Below are 18278 nucleotides of genomic sequence, written 5' to 3'. Positions count from 1 at the left end.
AACGCTTCTATAAAACGGATTAAAAATTTAATTTCAAACTTCTGCATATTTTCTGAACCTTCAGGCTTCAAACTAACGCCCTGACACAGTTTTTTCACCATGAGGTCATTTTTACCTATTTTGACAGGAGAAAGAAAATGGCTGTTATTTCCAATATTAGTAAACGGTCGTAAATAACATAAACAACTGCATTACTTCATTGTTACTGATTTTTTCCCTTTTTTTGTGACTTTCTGCATCAGAGTGAGTCTGTGGAAGGGTTTAGGAAGGGGCAAGACAGAGTTAGAGGTTTTTGAACTGGTATTTGTACAAAAACAAGGAACATTTGCAGAGGCAAATAAAGACTATCAGACTTGATGACCAGCTGTTTACAGGGGGCATGGCGACGACTGTAGAATTCCTATATTTTTTGTCCAAATACCAGTTCAAAAACCTCTAACTCTGTCTTTCCCCTTCATAAACACTTCCACAGACTCACTGTGATGCACAAACTCACAAAATAAAGTGAAAGATTCAGTAACAATGAAGTAATGCGGGTGTTTCTGTTCTTTATGACTGTACTAATAATTGAAATAACAGGCATGTTCTTCCTCTTGCCACACTAGGTAAAAATGACCTCATGGTGAAAAAAATATGTCAGGGTGTTAGTTTGAAGCCTCAAGGTTCAGAAAATATGCAGAAGTTTGAAATAATTTTTCTAATCTGTTTTTTAGAAACGTTTTGAAAAATCATGATTACAATGTAAGTCTATGGACCATGTAAATGAATGGGGCCACAATGGCAATACATTTTAGTGACTTTACGATTGAAAGTTGGCTATGAAAGGGTTCTAATATTTTAAAAGTTTGATTATTTTTATATATATGACAAGAGGAGAGGTCAGCCTCCAAAATGAAACAAAAAAGTTTAAAAAAATATTGTTCCTTCATTGAGTTATAGCTCTCTAAAGTTTCAAGCACATTTTTGTGTCGAAGCTCCCTTAACGTGAGTTTTTTACTAAAATCGTCGCTACATAAACACATTTTAACTTAGAAACAAATCCTTCGGGTCAAATGTCACAGACCTCAGGCCACATCAGCCAGAACAGAAATTTACCATTTTGCTCGGGAAAATTTTAGATATTTCATTTTTTGTGTTTTTTGAACATGCACCATTGTAACTTTGGGTCAGACAGTTGGCATTTGAAGGGTTAAAATATTTATAAAGTTATAATATATGTATCTTTATATGTATGAAAAGAGGACAGTCACACCTTCAAAATAAAAAAAAAAGTTTTAAAAAATATTGTTCCGTCATTGAGTTAAAGCTCTTTAAAGTTGCAAGCACATTTTTGTGTCGAAGCTCCCTTAACGCAAGTTTTTTAAAGGTGTCATTAAGGGTAATACATACATTTTCTGTTTTGATATTGTGAAAGTGTAATGCAGTTTATAGAGTTTGAGAAAATCCACTGTTATCATGGATATCTGCCATGTTTGTGGCTGTTAGCATACATTTTCCATAGACTAACATTAGATAAAAAGCCATGGAACAGCTCCGTTAGCTGCAGAGTCACTACTGGAAAATACATCTGTCACACTGTGGTGTCCAAGTGTTTTAATGTGAACAATAACTCTAAAAACTCTGCTAGTTTATCACTGCTGCTAATCCCATGATGCTTAGCGATACAGACGGGATCTCGTCATAGAAGGGGGCGTGGCTTCGCCAGGGGAGAAAATAGAATCATTAGAAAAACATAATTTTTCAGTCTTTTTAGCCATTTTCTGGTGGAATATTAACTTATTAATATATTGATATTTGATATTTTGTCACAGCAGATTGTTCAGTAGAAGTGAAAAAACTGCAGTCATAGCTAGCGCTAGCTAACCGCTAGCATTAGCCAGATGCTAATATGAAGCATCATGTAGCATTCTCCTTTATTTAAGGGGCTGTTGAACCACTTTGCTCCTCTCCATGTTTTTGTATCTTTATTTAGTAGAAACTATATTCATATTTCAGCTTTTGTTAAAGTAGTTTTTGAATAAATAGATAATGTTTAGATTTTTCTCCAAATTGTTTTCCCCCTTAACTGTTTTCAAACATGACCATAAATGGGCGATTCCATAGATGCCGTCTGTATCTATATGACATCATCACATTATAGAACCTGAAAGCATCGTCGCGGCAACAGTACATATACGGAACATAAGGGGACAGTGATGTCATGACGACCATTTCACCATTTTGTCACATTCAGGTGTCCCACACTGACGCAGGCGGCTGTGAGCTTAAGACTCACGACGGAAACAGCTTTTAACTTGGTTTAAAGGCTGCAAATCCATCTTTGTTCTTTAATTTCACGTTACAGAGTGAGCTTTGCTTAAAACAAAGGCAAAATGAACAAAGAAGGCACCGCTCAGACCCATCGAGTCATGAATAACTCTGAAGTTATGGATTATTTGCGATACCAAGCTTCCCGGGATGATCTCCTACAGCAAATCGATATTTTGATGTCACAGGTAAATGAACAACACAAGAAGATTGTTCAAAAAGACTCAATCATTGAAATCCATGAACATGTGAATGGTCCTGGGGTCAGTACGCAGGTGAAAACATACGCAGAGCGCCAGGAAGAGGCCTCATCGATCCTACAGTCAACCCACAGCGACGCAGAACACGAGGATTTGTGTATCCGGGTGGCGCAGTTAACCTCAACTCTTTCTGAACAAGAGCAGATCACTGACGCTGCTATGAGCAGATTGGCAGAGCTGGAGAAAGCAGGGCCCAGTGGCTCCAACAGCCAGTACCAAATAAATGAGCTTCAGAGGAAAGTGTCGAAGCTTCAGTCTGCGCTCTGTGAAAAGAACAAGGCTTTGCAAGAAGCCGGGAGCAGAGTACAAAGTTTGGAAGCTGAGAAAGGTCACCTACAGTCCTCAGTGAAAAGTCTGCAAACGGCTTTAAGCAAACAGCCAAAAGGTGCAGATGTCCAGAGCCGAGGGGAGGATCTGAAGAAAGCAGGCATCGCCTTCGAGACTCTGGGACAAACCAATGCCCTGCAGGAAGGTGCATGTGGCCTCCAGTTGGAGGTGGATAGATTAAATGCTGAGAATAAGGGAAATGCAGAGGCTCAGAGCAAAGTCATCAGTCTGAATGGTGAGATAAATGGGCTGAAGACGGAAATTGAGAACCTAAAAATTGCCCTTAACGAGGAAAGAAGAAACCGAGTGCCCCAGAACCAATTCACTGACCTGCAAAAAAAGATGGCTGAATTACAGAAAGAAAAGGACAAACTAAGCTTGCAGAACAGCACCCTTAAATCTGTGATCCGTGACAAAACCATCACGACAAAGGGAGAGACTCAGTGCACGGATAAAAGTCTAAAGGACGAGAGTAGTCATATGCAGCAGGAAGTGATGAAGCTGCAGCGGGACGTGTTGAAGCTTCATGTGGAGAAGGTTGGACTTGAAGCAGAAAGGGACCAACTACGCTCACAGGTCAGCAACCAAGACCTCAGACAGGAAACTGAGCGTCTAACAGCCGTCCACAGAAACGAGCTGAGCGCGTTGCTAAGCTCAGAAGAAGAACAAAGGGTAGTTCTGCAGCGTGAGATACAGAAGCTTTCTGACGCACTGAAGGCTTCGCAGGAGAACAACACTGCTCTGCTCACGCAGAACCATGAGCTTCAGGAAACTCTCAGGACCAGAGAGGAGCAGATTCAGGAGGCTGAGAGGCAGAAAAAGTGGAAAGGAAAATACGTTGATTCGATGTTATCCCTCAGAAAGCAGGAGGGCGCCAAGGATGTAAACCTTTGCAGAGTGGAGCATTTAGAGAAAGAGGCACAGTACATGAAGAGAGAAATCAAACAGCTAAAGTCTGCCCTAAGTAAAAAGACCAAAAAGAGAGAGACTCCCCTTTTCATGATAGGAGTTTCTCCCATCAAAAATAAAAATCTGATGAAAGAGAGAGAGATGCTGCTGCAGAGAGTGAAGAGGCTACAATTAGACCTCAGTGAAGAAAAAAGCCACCGAATGGCCCTGAACACATGTATCCAAGAGGAGAAGGCTGGGCTGGAAGCAGAAAGGGACCAACTACGCTCGCAGATCAGCAGACAAAAATCTCTTCTCCGTGAAAAGACTTTGGCAGCATATGAGGGTCTGAGAAAAGTTACATCTCTGGAGGAGGAGAGAGCGAAACTACAAGCAGAACGCGATGGCCTGTGCTTGCAGGTTGGCAACCTAGAATCTGCCCTCTGTGAGAAGAACTTGGCGCTGCAAAAGGCCCAGACCAAAGATAAACATCTGGAAGGGGAGAAGGGCGGATTACAGGCGGAAAGAGATGGCCTACGGTTGCAGGTGGGCAACCTTGAATCTGCCCTCTTAGGAAATAAAACAGCCCTGCAAAAGGCCCAGAGCAGAGTCAAATCTCTGGAGAAGGAAAAAGGCGGTCTGCAGTCCTCAGTGGAAAATCTAAAAACTGCCTTAACCAAACAGCAGAGAGACACAGAAGATGCTCGCTCCAAAGTGACTGAGAAGGAGCAGGAGCTAAGAAACCAGAGGGTCACAGCACAGGCCTTAGAGCAGAACCTCATGGCAGCGCGGGACATGTTTAAGACCATGGTTGAGAACGCCAGCACCAAAGTGTCTGCAGCCCTGGCAGAAAAACAGGACGTGGAGAAGAAGGCGCAGGACCTCAGACAGGAAACTGAGCGTCTAACAGCCGTCCACAGAAACCAGGTGAGCGCGTTGCAAAGCTCAGAAGAACAAAGGGTAGTTCTGCAGTGTGAGATACAGAAGCTTTCTGACGCACTGAAGGCTTCACAGGAGAACAACTCTGCTCTGCTCACAAAGAACCACGAGCTTCAGGAAACTGTCAGGACCAGAGAGGAGCAGATTCAGGAGCCTGAGAATCGGCGCAAACAGAAGTGGAAGTGGTTTGGCCGCCGCTAAACCCAATCCTACAAAGGACATCAGTAGAACTCGGCATTGAAGGCTGACATTAACACCTCATAGCTCCCAAGAATCAGCCCTTAAAAATAATCCCCACACGCACACACATATACCCACACATATACACAACAAAACCCATGCAAAATGGTTACTCTAGTCACTTAAATTGAAAATGTTAGCTTTCCAGATGTTTCTGCACCTGCTTTGCGTGTTTCTACAGCTAACACCAGAGGTAACAATGCTCCTGGTGATGTGGTGACATTACCAGGAGCATTGTTACCTCTGGTGTTAGCTGTAGAAACACGCAAAGCAGGTGCAGAAACATCTGGAGCGAGGCAAAGGTCAGGAGGACGGACATAACAGGTCTGTCCGACTGACCACAGCTCAGAAACACACCATGTCAACAGGAGCGGTGAAACTTCTGAGCACGGCGTGCAGGTAGCAGGGAAAGAAGTGTCCATAAATTGTATAACAGATTAAAAGGGCTCCAAACGCAACAAAACAAGACAATTGATAAGACAATAGCAATTGTATTGTGGCTCACAGGCATTACTATAAATTTGATAAATAATTTCAGTGACACAAAAATCAGATTGGCAGATTCAGGTTGTGGTGATCAATCAATCAATCAATCAAAACATTATTTATAAAGCACTTTTCATACAAAGCTGTAGTGCAAAGAGCTTTACAGATTAAAACAATGCCCACCCACCCCTGCAAAGACAGGCAGACACGCACGTATAAAAACAAATGCAGAAAGGTTACTCTAAGCTACATGGCAACTCGTCTATTCACTTAAATTGAAAATGTTAGCATTACAGATGTTTCTGCACATGCTCTGCGTGTTTCTGCAGCTAACACCAGAGGTAACAATGCTCCTGGTGATGTGGTGACGAGGCAGAGGTCAGGCGGATGGACATAACAGGTCTGTCCGACTGACCACAGCTGAGAAATGTCACCATGTCAACAGGAGCGGTGAAACCTCTGAGCGTGGCGTGCAGTTAGCAGGGAAAGAAATGTCCATAATTAGTGTGAACAAATAATTTGGCAACAAACTAATCACTGTTAATTCGATACATGATTTTCTAAACGTCAGATTTATTGTGTCACTGAACAAAACACATGCAAAAAAGGAACTCTAAGCTACACTGCTCATGGCAGGTTTTAAAGCAGTACTTAGTAACTTGTTTACCATAATAAATTCTTAATAGAAGTGTTGATGGCAGGGCTGGACTGGCATAAAAAATCAGCCCGGGACTTTTGGGTCAAGGCTGGCCCTCAAAAAAAAAAAAAACAGTCATATTCAATACAATAGTCGAGGTGATGAGCAAAACAATAAGCCCTTTGCTTGAACTAAAACAGTATAAGCTACGGATCGAGGCAACAGCTTCATGTTGTTTCTGCCGAATTCAAGCTAACCCCTCATTATTTGTTTTATTATTGACCTTTATTTAACCAGGATAGTCCCACTGAGATTAAGAATGTCTTTTTCAGGGGAGTCCTAGCCCCAAAGGGGAATCTATTGTACATGTTTTAGTGGTAGGGGAAACCGGAGTACCGGGAGGAAACCTACGCAGACACGGGGAGAACATGCAAACTCCACACAGAAAGGCCCCGTCCAGGTGGGAATCAAACCCGGGACCTTCTTGCTGTGAGGCGTGAGTGCTAACCGCTGCGCCACCGTGCCGCCTCACAGCACTCAACACTTTAATCTTCTCATTTATAACTTGAAGGAACTTTTGTAAAATTACTTAACAATCTTAAAATGTGCGCTCCGTTAATGAGGTTCCTCTCGCGACTGCAACACAAATAAACTTCTCAAAACCAACCACATGATCCCACTGTAGATTGAAGATGAAATGATAAAACTCACCACACAGTTAGAGAGGTGTGGAGTGAGAAGTCTCAAAAAGGCCACACATTGTAAATCCTTTCAATGGAAACTAGAAGATTTCCAAACTGCGCGCACAGATGACGAGGGGCAAGACAGAGTCACCTGACAACTCCCAGCATGCACTTCTTTGCAAACATTTGTCTAAAATTTATAAAAAATAGAGGTCTAAGGTTCTGTGGGTCCTGGAGGGAGTTACAATAAACTATTTCCTCTTATATTCGCAATGTGAGGGGCATGAGTGTTATGTCCCAGAGGCCCATTGCTCATTATAGAGATTATACCATGGTCTGGGTGAATACTCGATTCTGATTGGCTGGTGGGTGCTAACAAGCGTGCATTATTTTGGTATAACCGCACACATAGTCCGGTAGTTAAATCACTGGGATATCACTCCGCTGTGGGCATCGCCATAGCAACGCATAGCACAGCTGAATCAGATAAACACGTAATTAGTGACTGACAGGAACGTATACGAGATGGATTTTGTGGTTATTTGCAACGTTTTTGGCCAAAACAAAATGTTTGATAAATGTGAAGTAGAGCAGAGTGAGCAGCTAGGTTAGCTACTGTTAATAAAATACAAGCTTTCCATTTAAATGGTTAAGGCACTATTCATAATTTTCAGGCGTACATAAAATGATCCTGCATTTAAGCATATTTGTCTGGATTAGTAAAGTCAAACATAAAAGTTTCAGTTCGTGGGGCCCAGGTGTGAGCGACTCCACCACAGCTGTTTCCATAAACAGTAGCTAGCTTCAGGTTAAACAGCGTAAAAGTGAAATAACTCCTGCCCACGAGTGCCGCATATCGGTGTTTACTTCCACGGAAAAGTGCCGGGTTTGTCCTGTTGTGTTGTGATTCTGTGCTGATGTTGTGTTGTTGAGCCTGACTGAGATCCTCGTAATAGCTGTGGAGAATGACTCGCTCTGAGAAGAGCCTTCAGTGACCGGCTAATAACCCACAGAAACTAGTCCCGGTGGTCTGGCATATTTAGTGAGTTTAGTAAATGAAAAAAACATTTATTAGAAATGTTATGTTTGTGGGACCATGGTATAAGCGGATTCCGCTGTGCGTCGTGGTGTTCTTGACTCGTGCATTATAACCGTAATGCACGGCTCCTCGTTGTTTAATCCTTACTTATCTGGGAACCATAACTCAAGAAAGCCCCAGCAGAAGGGTATAAAAGGCGTCACATCCCTCTATTGGAAGAGTTGTGTAATTGCATCTATGAAATGATACAGATTCTAATAGCTTTTCCCGCTAATTGCGGGCTTTCATCTCCCCCTGGTGTCTCTGGCCATAAAACCACAACTGCAACTTCACTGCCGCCGGTTCAGAGGCCCCTATACACACTAATGGAGTCACAAAGAAGCTAACAGGCTAATGGGCAAAGCTAGCTACGGGCTAGCGCCACTGTTAACAGTATTCACAGCCAAGTTTGAGTGAAATAAAATATTTCCATTGTGTAATTGGATGTACAATATCCCTCTCTCCCTTTGTCTTTTCTGTAGTATTTACTCTGCTAAAGGGACTAGATGTAAGTTGATCATTGTTATACTCACCTCAGGTCATACGTGTAGCTGCAGCTTCTATATTAAGCTCGTGCATGACGGCACTTCGGACCGAATTAACACCTTTTTGAGTGACAGTATTTTAGAGGCAGTTGTGCTGAACAGGTCTGGGCTCATTCTACACATTAGGACATTGTTGGAACATATAGGGGGAGGAAGATACTTAATTTTAACATTGTTAAACTCTGTATAGTCCCTTTAGGTATGTTTTAGCTAAAATGGTGCTATGTGTCATATGCGCTTTAAAGCCTTGGTTGCTCATCATTTCTTTTATGATTTTGTTTTTTCTTCCAGATGAGTGCAGAGACAGCACCCAGCACTGCAGCGCGGTGCGGAGGCTCAGACTGTGCCACTCTCAGACATACAAACACCGCTGCTGCCAATCCTGTTCACTGGACTTGGACTCCACCTAGTGGCAGCCAGCGGAACTGCATACTCTTACCTTTTATGAACTGATGGACTGAGAGACTCCGCCGTTTCCTAATGGGACACTGAACAGAGACAATGATGGACACATTCGAGGGTGTTTGGAGGGACGGACTCGAGAGGAAGAGTGTGTGAGACTGGATCACATGATGAACCACTGCCCCCTGCGTCCCCAGCCAGCATTTAATCGTGAAGCACTGCGGCTCGCGCAAATCTCCTCCATCCTGAATATTTCATGACAGACAATTAGTTAGCTCGTGCCAGTGTCCCTGAGGTGAGGGGTTGAGACAGTGAAGTCATTCTGATGCAAGTCAATATGCATTTACAGATCAGAGTCGGACAACGTTGAGAGAAAGAGACGAGTGTTTGGGAGCACACTGGCTGATCTAAAATGATGATTTTACAGTGAATGGGTCTGAATTCCAGTGTTATTTAACTCAAAAGGATATGCATAGTGTTCAAATTAGATTCTTTTATATTTAAACACAATTATTTATTTATGAACCTTTCATGAAGTTTTAAAACCTAATCCACTAAAAGCATGTTTCCCATACCTGCAAACACGAGTCCAATGTCATTCTGGCTGAGAAAGAGGTGGAGATAAAGAACAGAATCATTACACACCAATGCCGAGTGAGTCTAAATTAAACGACAATAAATGCAATAAAATATGTATAACATTCCTGCACTGGAGGTCAATGTTGATGAAGAATCTTAATGACTTGGCAACAACCTTTTTGTTGTAAAATTGTTGTGATATGCACTACATGAATATCAGAAAAACCCAGACCATTCACTTCTATTTGTAGGTTGAAAGGTTGACTAACAATGAAAGACGACCATAGCAACGAAACAATTCAAACTGAAGACGTTCCCTCGTCATATACTCACATCATTTTGTAGTGCTACTATGCTTAGTTCCTCCAGTTATTGAGCCGAGGTGCAGTTCAAAGACATGTTGGTCGCGGTCTGCTGCAATGTACAGTGTCCTGTAAATACTGTGGTCAAAGTGCAATATCATTATGAGTGTATGATTTCAGATGTTTATTTTCATAACCTTTAAATGTCTTTTTTAACTAAGTATAGTAGAACACCGTATGTTGAACAAGTGAGACCTTCAAGCCACTTTTGTTTTTATTTGCATGCCTTACAATGAGAGTTTGCTCCATGGTGATGCTACAGTTTTTCTTTTTGCTGCTGATGCATTTACATAATGTATCTGTGGTCGTGTATGTTTCTTGTAGACTTGCAGTTTGACATGGAAAACAAAATAACAAGCCTTTAAAGGTGCTTTTTGTTAACATTGCAGAGGAATAAAGACAATTTTCACATTGGAGACGATGTATTGATACTGCTTTACGCTCATGGAGATTTTATTGTTTCAATAACATTTGTTCATGTGTAAGAAAAGGAAAAAAAAGGATTTTGAGCATGAATGTTCAGACTTCAAACCTGAAAGTATTTAGTTTATACCACAATGTGATGTAAAATGATAGGCGTTAGATTTCCTAAGTGCATTTCGTCAAGGGCGGGTCTATGTCATGTCGGCCAACACTGCCACCATAAAAAAACTACAGATTTTATATTTTGTTGTGGCAAAAATACAACTTCATCTGGTAGGCCTATTGTTTGTTTCTTTATTTGGTCAGGACAGTGCAAGTTAATGAACATATCATTTCCAAACCTGGACATAACAACAACAACAACAACAACAACTAAACAGCACGTTTTCTCCAATTCGACATTCCCCAAATCTAAAGGTTTCTCAACTGGACCTTACAACCATAGGCCAGTGTAAAGCTTCATTTGAAAGCCAAGACTTACTCGCTTTTTGTGTCACTTTTGTGTTGCTTTTGTTGATTTTTTTGTGTGTGGTTTTTGTATTGTGTTTTTGCCACTGTTATTGTTGAGGTTTTGTCACTTTTGTCGCTTTTTTGTCACATTCGTGTTGCTTCCATGTTGATCTTTTGTTGGGTTTTTGGTTCACTTTTTGATTTTTTTTTTAATTGCTTGTTCATCCTTGTTTTCTTCTCGTTTTTGTCGCTATTCAAGAAGCCTTTAGATTTGGGTAAAGCCGAACTGGAGAAAAAGTGCTCGGTTAAGGGCGAGGGTAAGGAGGTTAAACAATGTATCATCATTATCAAACGAGGGACAAATATTGCGAAAGCCAGGGACATAAAGCATTAGTGGTGGCGTCCTTGCTAAACCTGCCCCACATGCACGAAATGCCGCACATTTCGGGAGTCTAAACTCTGCATCCACATGTGAAAGCTCTGTCAAAACGTTACTTAGCAACAGAGCAGCCTCCCTTGTGCTGCATTCAATACAGGGAAAAAAGGAACTTATTATACTCTAATGTTTAGAATAATATGGTTAATGTGCACAGTGTTCAAGATTTTGCGTAGGATTACCTTTCGTAGCTTGTATTTCAAAACAAATATATTTCTAATTTATTGAACGTTCAAAATGATGTTTTTAAATACATACATTTGAGCGGAGTCCCCCTTTGGACGATCGCTCCTGAAGGCGGCACCAATGTCTGCGGAGTAAGCGGAGCTAACTTGCAGCAGCTACTTCCGGGAAAACAACGTGAGTACAGACGCCTGCACATGGGGTAGAAAATAGCATAAATCATCTGTATATTTGTATCTAAGGTACAACAAGACAGCTAAGTCGCAATGTAGTGTTGTGATATGATAAACGTCTGTGTTTTGGGGAACTTTGTTGCTGTGTTGTTAGCTGCTGTCAAAGTAGCCACTTCATCAGTGACAGTTCTCGAACAACTTCAGTGTCAGCAGTTACAATCGCTTGAGAGCTTTTATTTCTGGCATTGTATAAATTAAACTATTTATATCTCAGGTTATCTAAACGCTTGTGTTTTTGCTTGCCTTTACTACGTAGCACCTCCTGCTAGCTAATACGATAATAAGCTAATAAGTGTTCCCATACCGTTCATCTAAGGCGTGTTTTTGTAATGTTTAGGTTTTTCCCAAAGTTGAAGCTAGCTTGTGTTCACGATGGGGCTCGCGAGTTTGGAGAAGATCAAAGTTCTTCAGAAGAACCCAGCCAACATCAGGAACTTGTGTATTCTGGCTCATGTGGACCACGGTAAGTTTAGAGCAAGTGCTTTACCAATAAATACAAAAGAGTTATTGTTGGTATGACCAACGATATACATGAATGAAAGACATGATTATTGAAATATATTCATCTACATTTCTGTTCCACTGATATCAAATGTCTTTATATCTGATGTCTGTACAGGTAAAACGACACTGGCAGACTGCTTAGTTGCCAGTAATGGGATCATATCGAGCCGACTCGCAGGGAAGGTAAATGATTTGATCTTAAAAGTGTCTTTGAACAGTCAAAAGCATGTGCTCATACGTTTTCCCTCGATGCCCATCACCCAGTTGAGATACTTGGACAGCAGAGAGGATGAACAGGTCAGAGGAATCACAATGAAGTCCAGTGCCATCTCGCTTCACTTCACACACCGTAAGCATTGTGTATATTTTGCTTCAGTTCCGAATTGTGTTGTTTTGTGGCAATTATTACATTTGTGTCCCTATGGTGTCTGTTTCCAGGAGAGCAGGAGTATTTGCTGAACCTGATAGATTCTCCTGGCCACGTAGACTTCTCCTCTGAGGTGTCCACTGCCGTGCGGCTGTGCGATGGGGCCATAGTGGTGGTGGATGCCGTGGAAGGAGTGTGTCCTCAGGTAACTCTTACTCACTCTGTTTTGGAGACTTCTTAGGCCCTGTCTCAATTCAAACCCTAGCCCTAGATTTGAGCCCTTCCCCTAGATTTTTGCGCATTCCCGTGGAGGAGTAGGGTGTCCCAATACTTTAGGGAGCAAGAGGAAGTGGCTATCTCCCCTTGAAAAGGCCCCTCCGCTGCAAGTCAGCTCAGGAGCAGACTTGCAGCCAAGGGAGTATAAAGATGGCGGCTATCGGTGGAAGAGACAATTCCAAATGCAAGAATATATACGCAAATAAACCTGTAAAAAATCTGAAATGTGTTGGAATGTGTTTGTTAGATGTATATGCAATGGACTTTTACGTTATAGTTTGAAAGTCGCTGACTACGAGTCTGCCTGTCAATAAACACTGACCGGTGGGTGTGTGTCCTGGTGTGTGCCCCGAGTACATGCAGATGTTTCGTGCTCAATCTACTGACTAGCTGTTATGTGACATAGATGATAATTGATTGACCTATTGAAAACAGTAATGCATCATGTTTCATCGTTTAACAATAGACTGGATGTAAACTATACGATCTGAATGTGTAGGCCGTCTTGTTTTTAGACACCGTGGTAGTTTCAGCCAAGTTGAGCAAAGCGCCAAAATTAAACAAAACAACATACCTGAAACATCTGGACCATCACAAAGTTACGGCGAACACGTCTGCTGTTTCGTATGTTTATCAAACGTAGATAAATCAACATTACACACACAACAACTCAGGTTTAGTCGCAAAAAATTCAAGGTCTGAGTTTCCATAAAGCAGATTCTAAAGTGTTAAGACATTATGTAATTCCATCTCGGACTTATTTTAGTCACGTGGCTGTCCCCCAGAGGTACTCTGAATTTCAGGGAAACACCTCCAGAGTGGGTGCTGTCCACATAAAAACACATTTTTTTTAAAGTAGATTCTTGTGTATTCTAATGAGGGGCAATTTCAGCAACAATATGCTGTGTGACTTCCTTCACTCATCATTTTAGCAGTTTATGCATTTAAATGCATCAAATATAAAAATCGCAAATCGAATTGCAAATGCAAGATTTGTCAGACAAATCGCAATTATGTTTTTTGTCAAAATCAAACAGGAAATATGCCATATACCATGTTATACAGTGTACACACACACATGCTAGTTATGTAGTCCCTGGACAGGTTGATGTTAACTTACAGTCTGAACATTAAACTTATCATAACTAAATGACTAAATATCATTGAAAAATATTCATATGCAGAGGTGAGTCTTACTTTCCACTGTGAGTAAATATTTCAATGGTAAACACTTCTTTTTGATCTGTAAAATAGATGTAGATCGTCACATGAACCTTGTTCTTTAAAATGAATTAGGTTTTCTGTATTTTATGCCATTTTCTTGCCATTTTCTTTGTAATTATTACGATTTCCACATTAATGTGTTTTGTTTCACACTATTCATGGCATCACTGAAAATGAATTAGACTTTTCCGCGTAACTCCATACTCACAGTTTAGTTACTTTTTTACTCTTACTTGAGTAATTGTTTCGGTCACGATTTATTACTTGTACCAGAGTAAAATGATATCAAAGTAACATTAAATGTTATGGCTACACTACTCACCTGTTCATATGTCATCCAGAACATACAGTAATTGTAATTAATTGACAGGCGTAGAAAGTAGTGGATAGATTTTAAGCTTAGCTCTAAACTGATTCTGCCCTGAATCTTCACAGACTCAGGTGGTGCTGCGTCAGGCCTGGCTGGAGAACATCCGTCCAGTTCTGGTCATAAATAAAATTGACCGACTGATCCTGGAGCTGAAGCTCACGTCTCTGGAGGCCTATAGTCACCTGCAGAAGATACTCGAACAGGTACTCACTTACACTGGGATATGTTTTTTCTCATTTGTTGGCAAGGATTGAGTATAACAGTCTTATCAAACAGGAAAGTTATTGTTAATTGACAGTAAAAGCAAAGTGGGCATTTATTGATTGTTGATTTGTAATGTGGAGTTTGAACAAGTATAATACGACTACGGAACTCTACTAAACTTGTTTTCATAAAAATCCACCAAGTGAGACAGAATGGTTTATTTTCCGAATAATCATGACCCCTGACTTATAGGTGAATGCCGTGACTGGGTCCCTGTTCACGTCCAAAGTGCTGGAGGAGCGAGCGGAGAAGGACAGCGAGGAGCCCGAGAGGGAAGCGTCTGTGTCTGGGGGGGAGGTGGTCTACGACTGGAGCGCAGGCCTCGAAGAAGTGGACGACTCCAACCTTTACTTCTCTCCGGACCAGGGCAACGTGGTGTTCGCCAGCGCCATAGACGGATGGGGGTTCAGGTATGTGATTTGATGTGTAGATGTTTAGAAAACACTGAAATCATGAGAAAAAAAACCAATCATGATTATCTGTTTTCAAAGTGTCCACTAGATGGAAGTGTTCCCTCAATTTCATCCTAGGCGATTGTTAGTCATTCTGCTGCTGTCATCATTACCAGCTACATAACAAAGTCACGTGACCTCGGCGATTATTGTGAAAGCTCGAGGCTGCTGGGCCGAGATTCAGACGCTAACGTCACAGAGGAAACTTCTTCAACCTTCAAAACTATCTCCCCATAGTGCCACTCATATTAACCCTGCAAATAATCTCTTAGGTCAAGTGTGTCTGCGAAAAATGCCACAGACCCTGGCACTTGTACTTCTCCCTCTCAGCCTTTTGTGATTGCCGCCCCCACAGACGAATCAGCAGCCTCTCAGTGGACACTCGAGGCTTCTTCAAACCCCAGACACTCACAGCTAATAACCACAATTATGTTTGCTGATGCTTGTCTCGTCGCTCAGAAAGATGCCACTGGCATAATTAATATCTGCCCGTTAGATTTTTATGTTGAGTTTTGGAGTGTCTTTTTTTTTTTTTATTGACTGAACATTTGGCTTAGTTGTTTTGTCTCGCAGTTTTACTAATTAGATCGCACTTTTTTTGTGTGTGAATTTGCAAGAAATATCAGACACCACACTGCACTACACTTAGCTTTCTACTATTATAGACATTTATAAATGAGTATGTGGCTTTTACTTTGCAATATATAAATATATTCGATACATATCACGAGACTCAGGGGCCGATATGATACGTATTGCGATACAGTAAATTATTATGATAAGTAATGTGTTTAAAATGTGTTATATATAATTCATATATCACAGGAATGATTTAACAGTGTCTGCCTGAACTAATACCACCCAAACATTTACATTTGATCATATTTTTTATTGGCCATAACATGTAAACATTCACATGAGAGTGTGGAATAAGTAAGTACACCGCCTGAATCTCACTGAACTGCAGCAGTCCACAGTATATTTTTCCAGTAGAGCTGTGGAGCATCCAAGAGCTGTTACGCAAACCAAAGTTGAATAGTTTGGGAGGAACACACAGCGTCATGTGTGGAGGACAAATTGAACCGCACATCAACATCAAAATACTATCAACACTATCCTCACTGTGAAGTCTGGAGCAGGAGAGTCGTAGTGTGGGGCTGTTTTGTTGCCTCAGGTTCTGGACAACATGATTTCATCAATAGAAGAATTAATTCACAGCTTTATCAAGATATTTTGCAGAGAGACCTGAGAAATTCACGAGAATAAGTGCATAAGTAAGTGTATTAATTAGCTGCTGATCCTTCTTTTGCAGAAATAACAGCTTTTCTGTAGTTGCAGATTAGACGCTCACAATGATCAGGAAGAATCTTGGATCATTCCTCTTTACAAAACTGCTGCAGTTCAGTGAGATTCAGGCGGTGTACTTACTTATCCCACGCTCTCCTGTGAATGTTTACATGTTACAACCAATAAAACTATGATCAAATGTAAATGTTTGGGTGGTATTAGTTCAGGCAAACAATCATTCCTGTGATTTTGAGAAATTCCAAACGGTGTAGTCACTTTTTCTTGCCACTGTATTGTTTGTATATATCTGTATACACACTACCTTTGACTTTTTCTCAATGAGCTTCACGATGTAGTCACAGAAATGGTTTTCACTTCACATACTGTTAAACTATTTCAGGGTGCATAAAGGGTGGCAATTTTGAACAAGTGTAAAGCATATTTTAAGTTATTTCACCATTTTATATTTCCTACATAATCCCATGTGTGTTTTTATAGTTTAATGTCTTCTAACCGGTAGCGTATGTATCTTTTGTATATTTTTTGTTGTACCGCCAAGTCTAGGAAGCTCAAACCTGGACTAAACCGGGTCTGAAAAGATTCTAAATTGGACTAAATTTCTTTTAAATTGTGTCAAGCCAGAATCCTTAATTTACTGTGTCACTTCATAAAAAATGAAATGATCTCAAAGTAAGATATAAGCAATTGAAATAGTGATAACGGTAAGTTAGTTTTGTAGCCACGGGTGGTCTCGGGGTGACAGATATCCTGCTTCTGGCACAGACTGGTAGCAAATCTGACCACTAAAATTGCTCACCCAAAGAGTTCCATTAGTGTTTGTAAAATGAATGAATGCGGAGTAAGTTTGGATCGTGTGTCTCATTAATCCTGTTGTGTGATCGATATATCTTCACCTATATAACGTTGTGTCCCGCAGCATCCAGCAGTTCGCCGAGATCTACAGCCAGCGCATGGGCATCAGGCCGGGGGTGCTGCTCAAGACGCTGTGGGGAGACTTTTACCTCAACGCCAAGGCGAAGAAGATCATGAAGGGAGCTCAGGTAGGGCCCTCGGGAGCCGCGTCTCTCTGTATCAGCCTTTATCTGAAACTTTGAACATTTGAACACAAGGGGAAGAGGAAGGTAATCCTGTGTGAGAGATGTTGGATGTGTGGAGGAGAATATTAAAGACCGCACTTCTTTGACATTGTGCTCTCAGTGGTTTAAATAAAGGCAGTGTCAGTGAGTTTTTTTTATCTACAGGAGGCCTTGATTGAGGTCAGGTGCTGGGATGGTGGAAGTATGAGAGAGTGCCTTAATGTATTCCTTTTGCCAGAGGATATACTTTAGTCTCGCTAAGCATGAGCTCATTCTGCTTTCTGGTTGGATAATATTCTTGACTACAAAACTACAAAACAACAATATCTCCACAAACAACTTTTGCATCATGCCATCCCTTAAAGTCCCTTAAAGCAAGACATTTTGTAGAGACATCTTGTTTCCTATTCGTATTCAGCTTTCATGACCAATTGAGCAGTTTCCCCATCTGCATTCTAAGCTCATGGACACACACAGAGCAGGTGTGTGGGAAGAGCCTGTTATCTCTGATCGGTGCAGTCAGCGGTGAAGTTGTCGCAGGTTCGGGTCGATGTTATCAGTGGTCTCCTGTCACTCAGAGAGCGCCAGGGCCATCTGTGTATCAGTCACAGTGCAGTCTGGACTCTCATCAAGCCATCACTCCGCCGCTGTGTCACTGTGATGACTCCTGTCTGTTCAATATAATGGCTGTTCGATGATACGCGCTTCAAGGAAAGGGCCAAGAGGCTTGTCGTCGGTGTCTGCAATTATTGTGGCATGGGAATTAACCAAATTAGCACTCAAGCTCATTTTTATCTTCCCATAACTTGTTCTATTTTTTATTTACATGCCATTAAAGTATTATTATTTGTTTTTACTGCAGGTCCATTTAATGTTGCCCAAGAAAATGTCCACTTTCTGAACCTTATTATTCTGATTCTGACTACATAATGATTATCAGCGAACTTGTCATGCATACACTGTGATTTATTCTGCAGAA

The 18278-nt window shown here is 41.3% G+C and overlaps 2 protein-coding genes across 2 annotated transcripts in view; both read left to right on the top strand.

Annotated features, from left to right (window-relative positions):
* adamtsl3 (ADAMTS-like 3) overlaps nucleotides 1-10104 on the top strand; it is a 272825-nt gene extending 262721 nt beyond the window's left edge. The window contains exon 33 of the mRNA XM_079555014.1: nucleotides 8682-10104. Coding sequence (XP_079411140.1) covers nucleotides 8682-8800 — 119 coding nt within the window. The 3' untranslated portion in view covers nucleotides 8801-10104. The remainder of the gene's footprint in view (nucleotides 1-8681) is intronic.
* A 1262-nt stretch (nucleotides 10105-11366) lies between these two features.
* The window catches only part of efl1 (elongation factor like GTPase 1), a 139667-nt gene continuing 132755 nt past the window's right edge, over nucleotides 11367-18278 (top strand). Inside the window, exons 1-8 of the mRNA XM_079555021.1 lie at nucleotides 11367-11402; nucleotides 11796-11921; nucleotides 12078-12145; nucleotides 12227-12311; nucleotides 12401-12534; nucleotides 14265-14402; nucleotides 14656-14873; nucleotides 17140-17263. Of these exons, the coding sequence (XP_079411147.1) occupies nucleotides 11831-11921; nucleotides 12078-12145; nucleotides 12227-12311; nucleotides 12401-12534; nucleotides 14265-14402; nucleotides 14656-14873; nucleotides 17140-17263 (858 nt within the window). The 5' untranslated portion in view covers nucleotides 11367-11402; nucleotides 11796-11830. The remainder of the gene's footprint in view (nucleotides 11403-11795; nucleotides 11922-12077; nucleotides 12146-12226; nucleotides 12312-12400; nucleotides 12535-14264; nucleotides 14403-14655; nucleotides 14874-17139; nucleotides 17264-18278) is intronic.

This window comes from Gobius niger (assembly GCF_951799975.1).
Source record: "Gobius niger genome assembly, chromosome: 4".
In the NCBI taxonomy this organism is placed as follows: Eukaryota; Metazoa; Chordata; class Actinopteri; order Gobiiformes; family Gobiidae; genus Gobius; species Gobius niger.
This window is presented reverse-complemented; position numbering and strand designations above follow the sequence as displayed.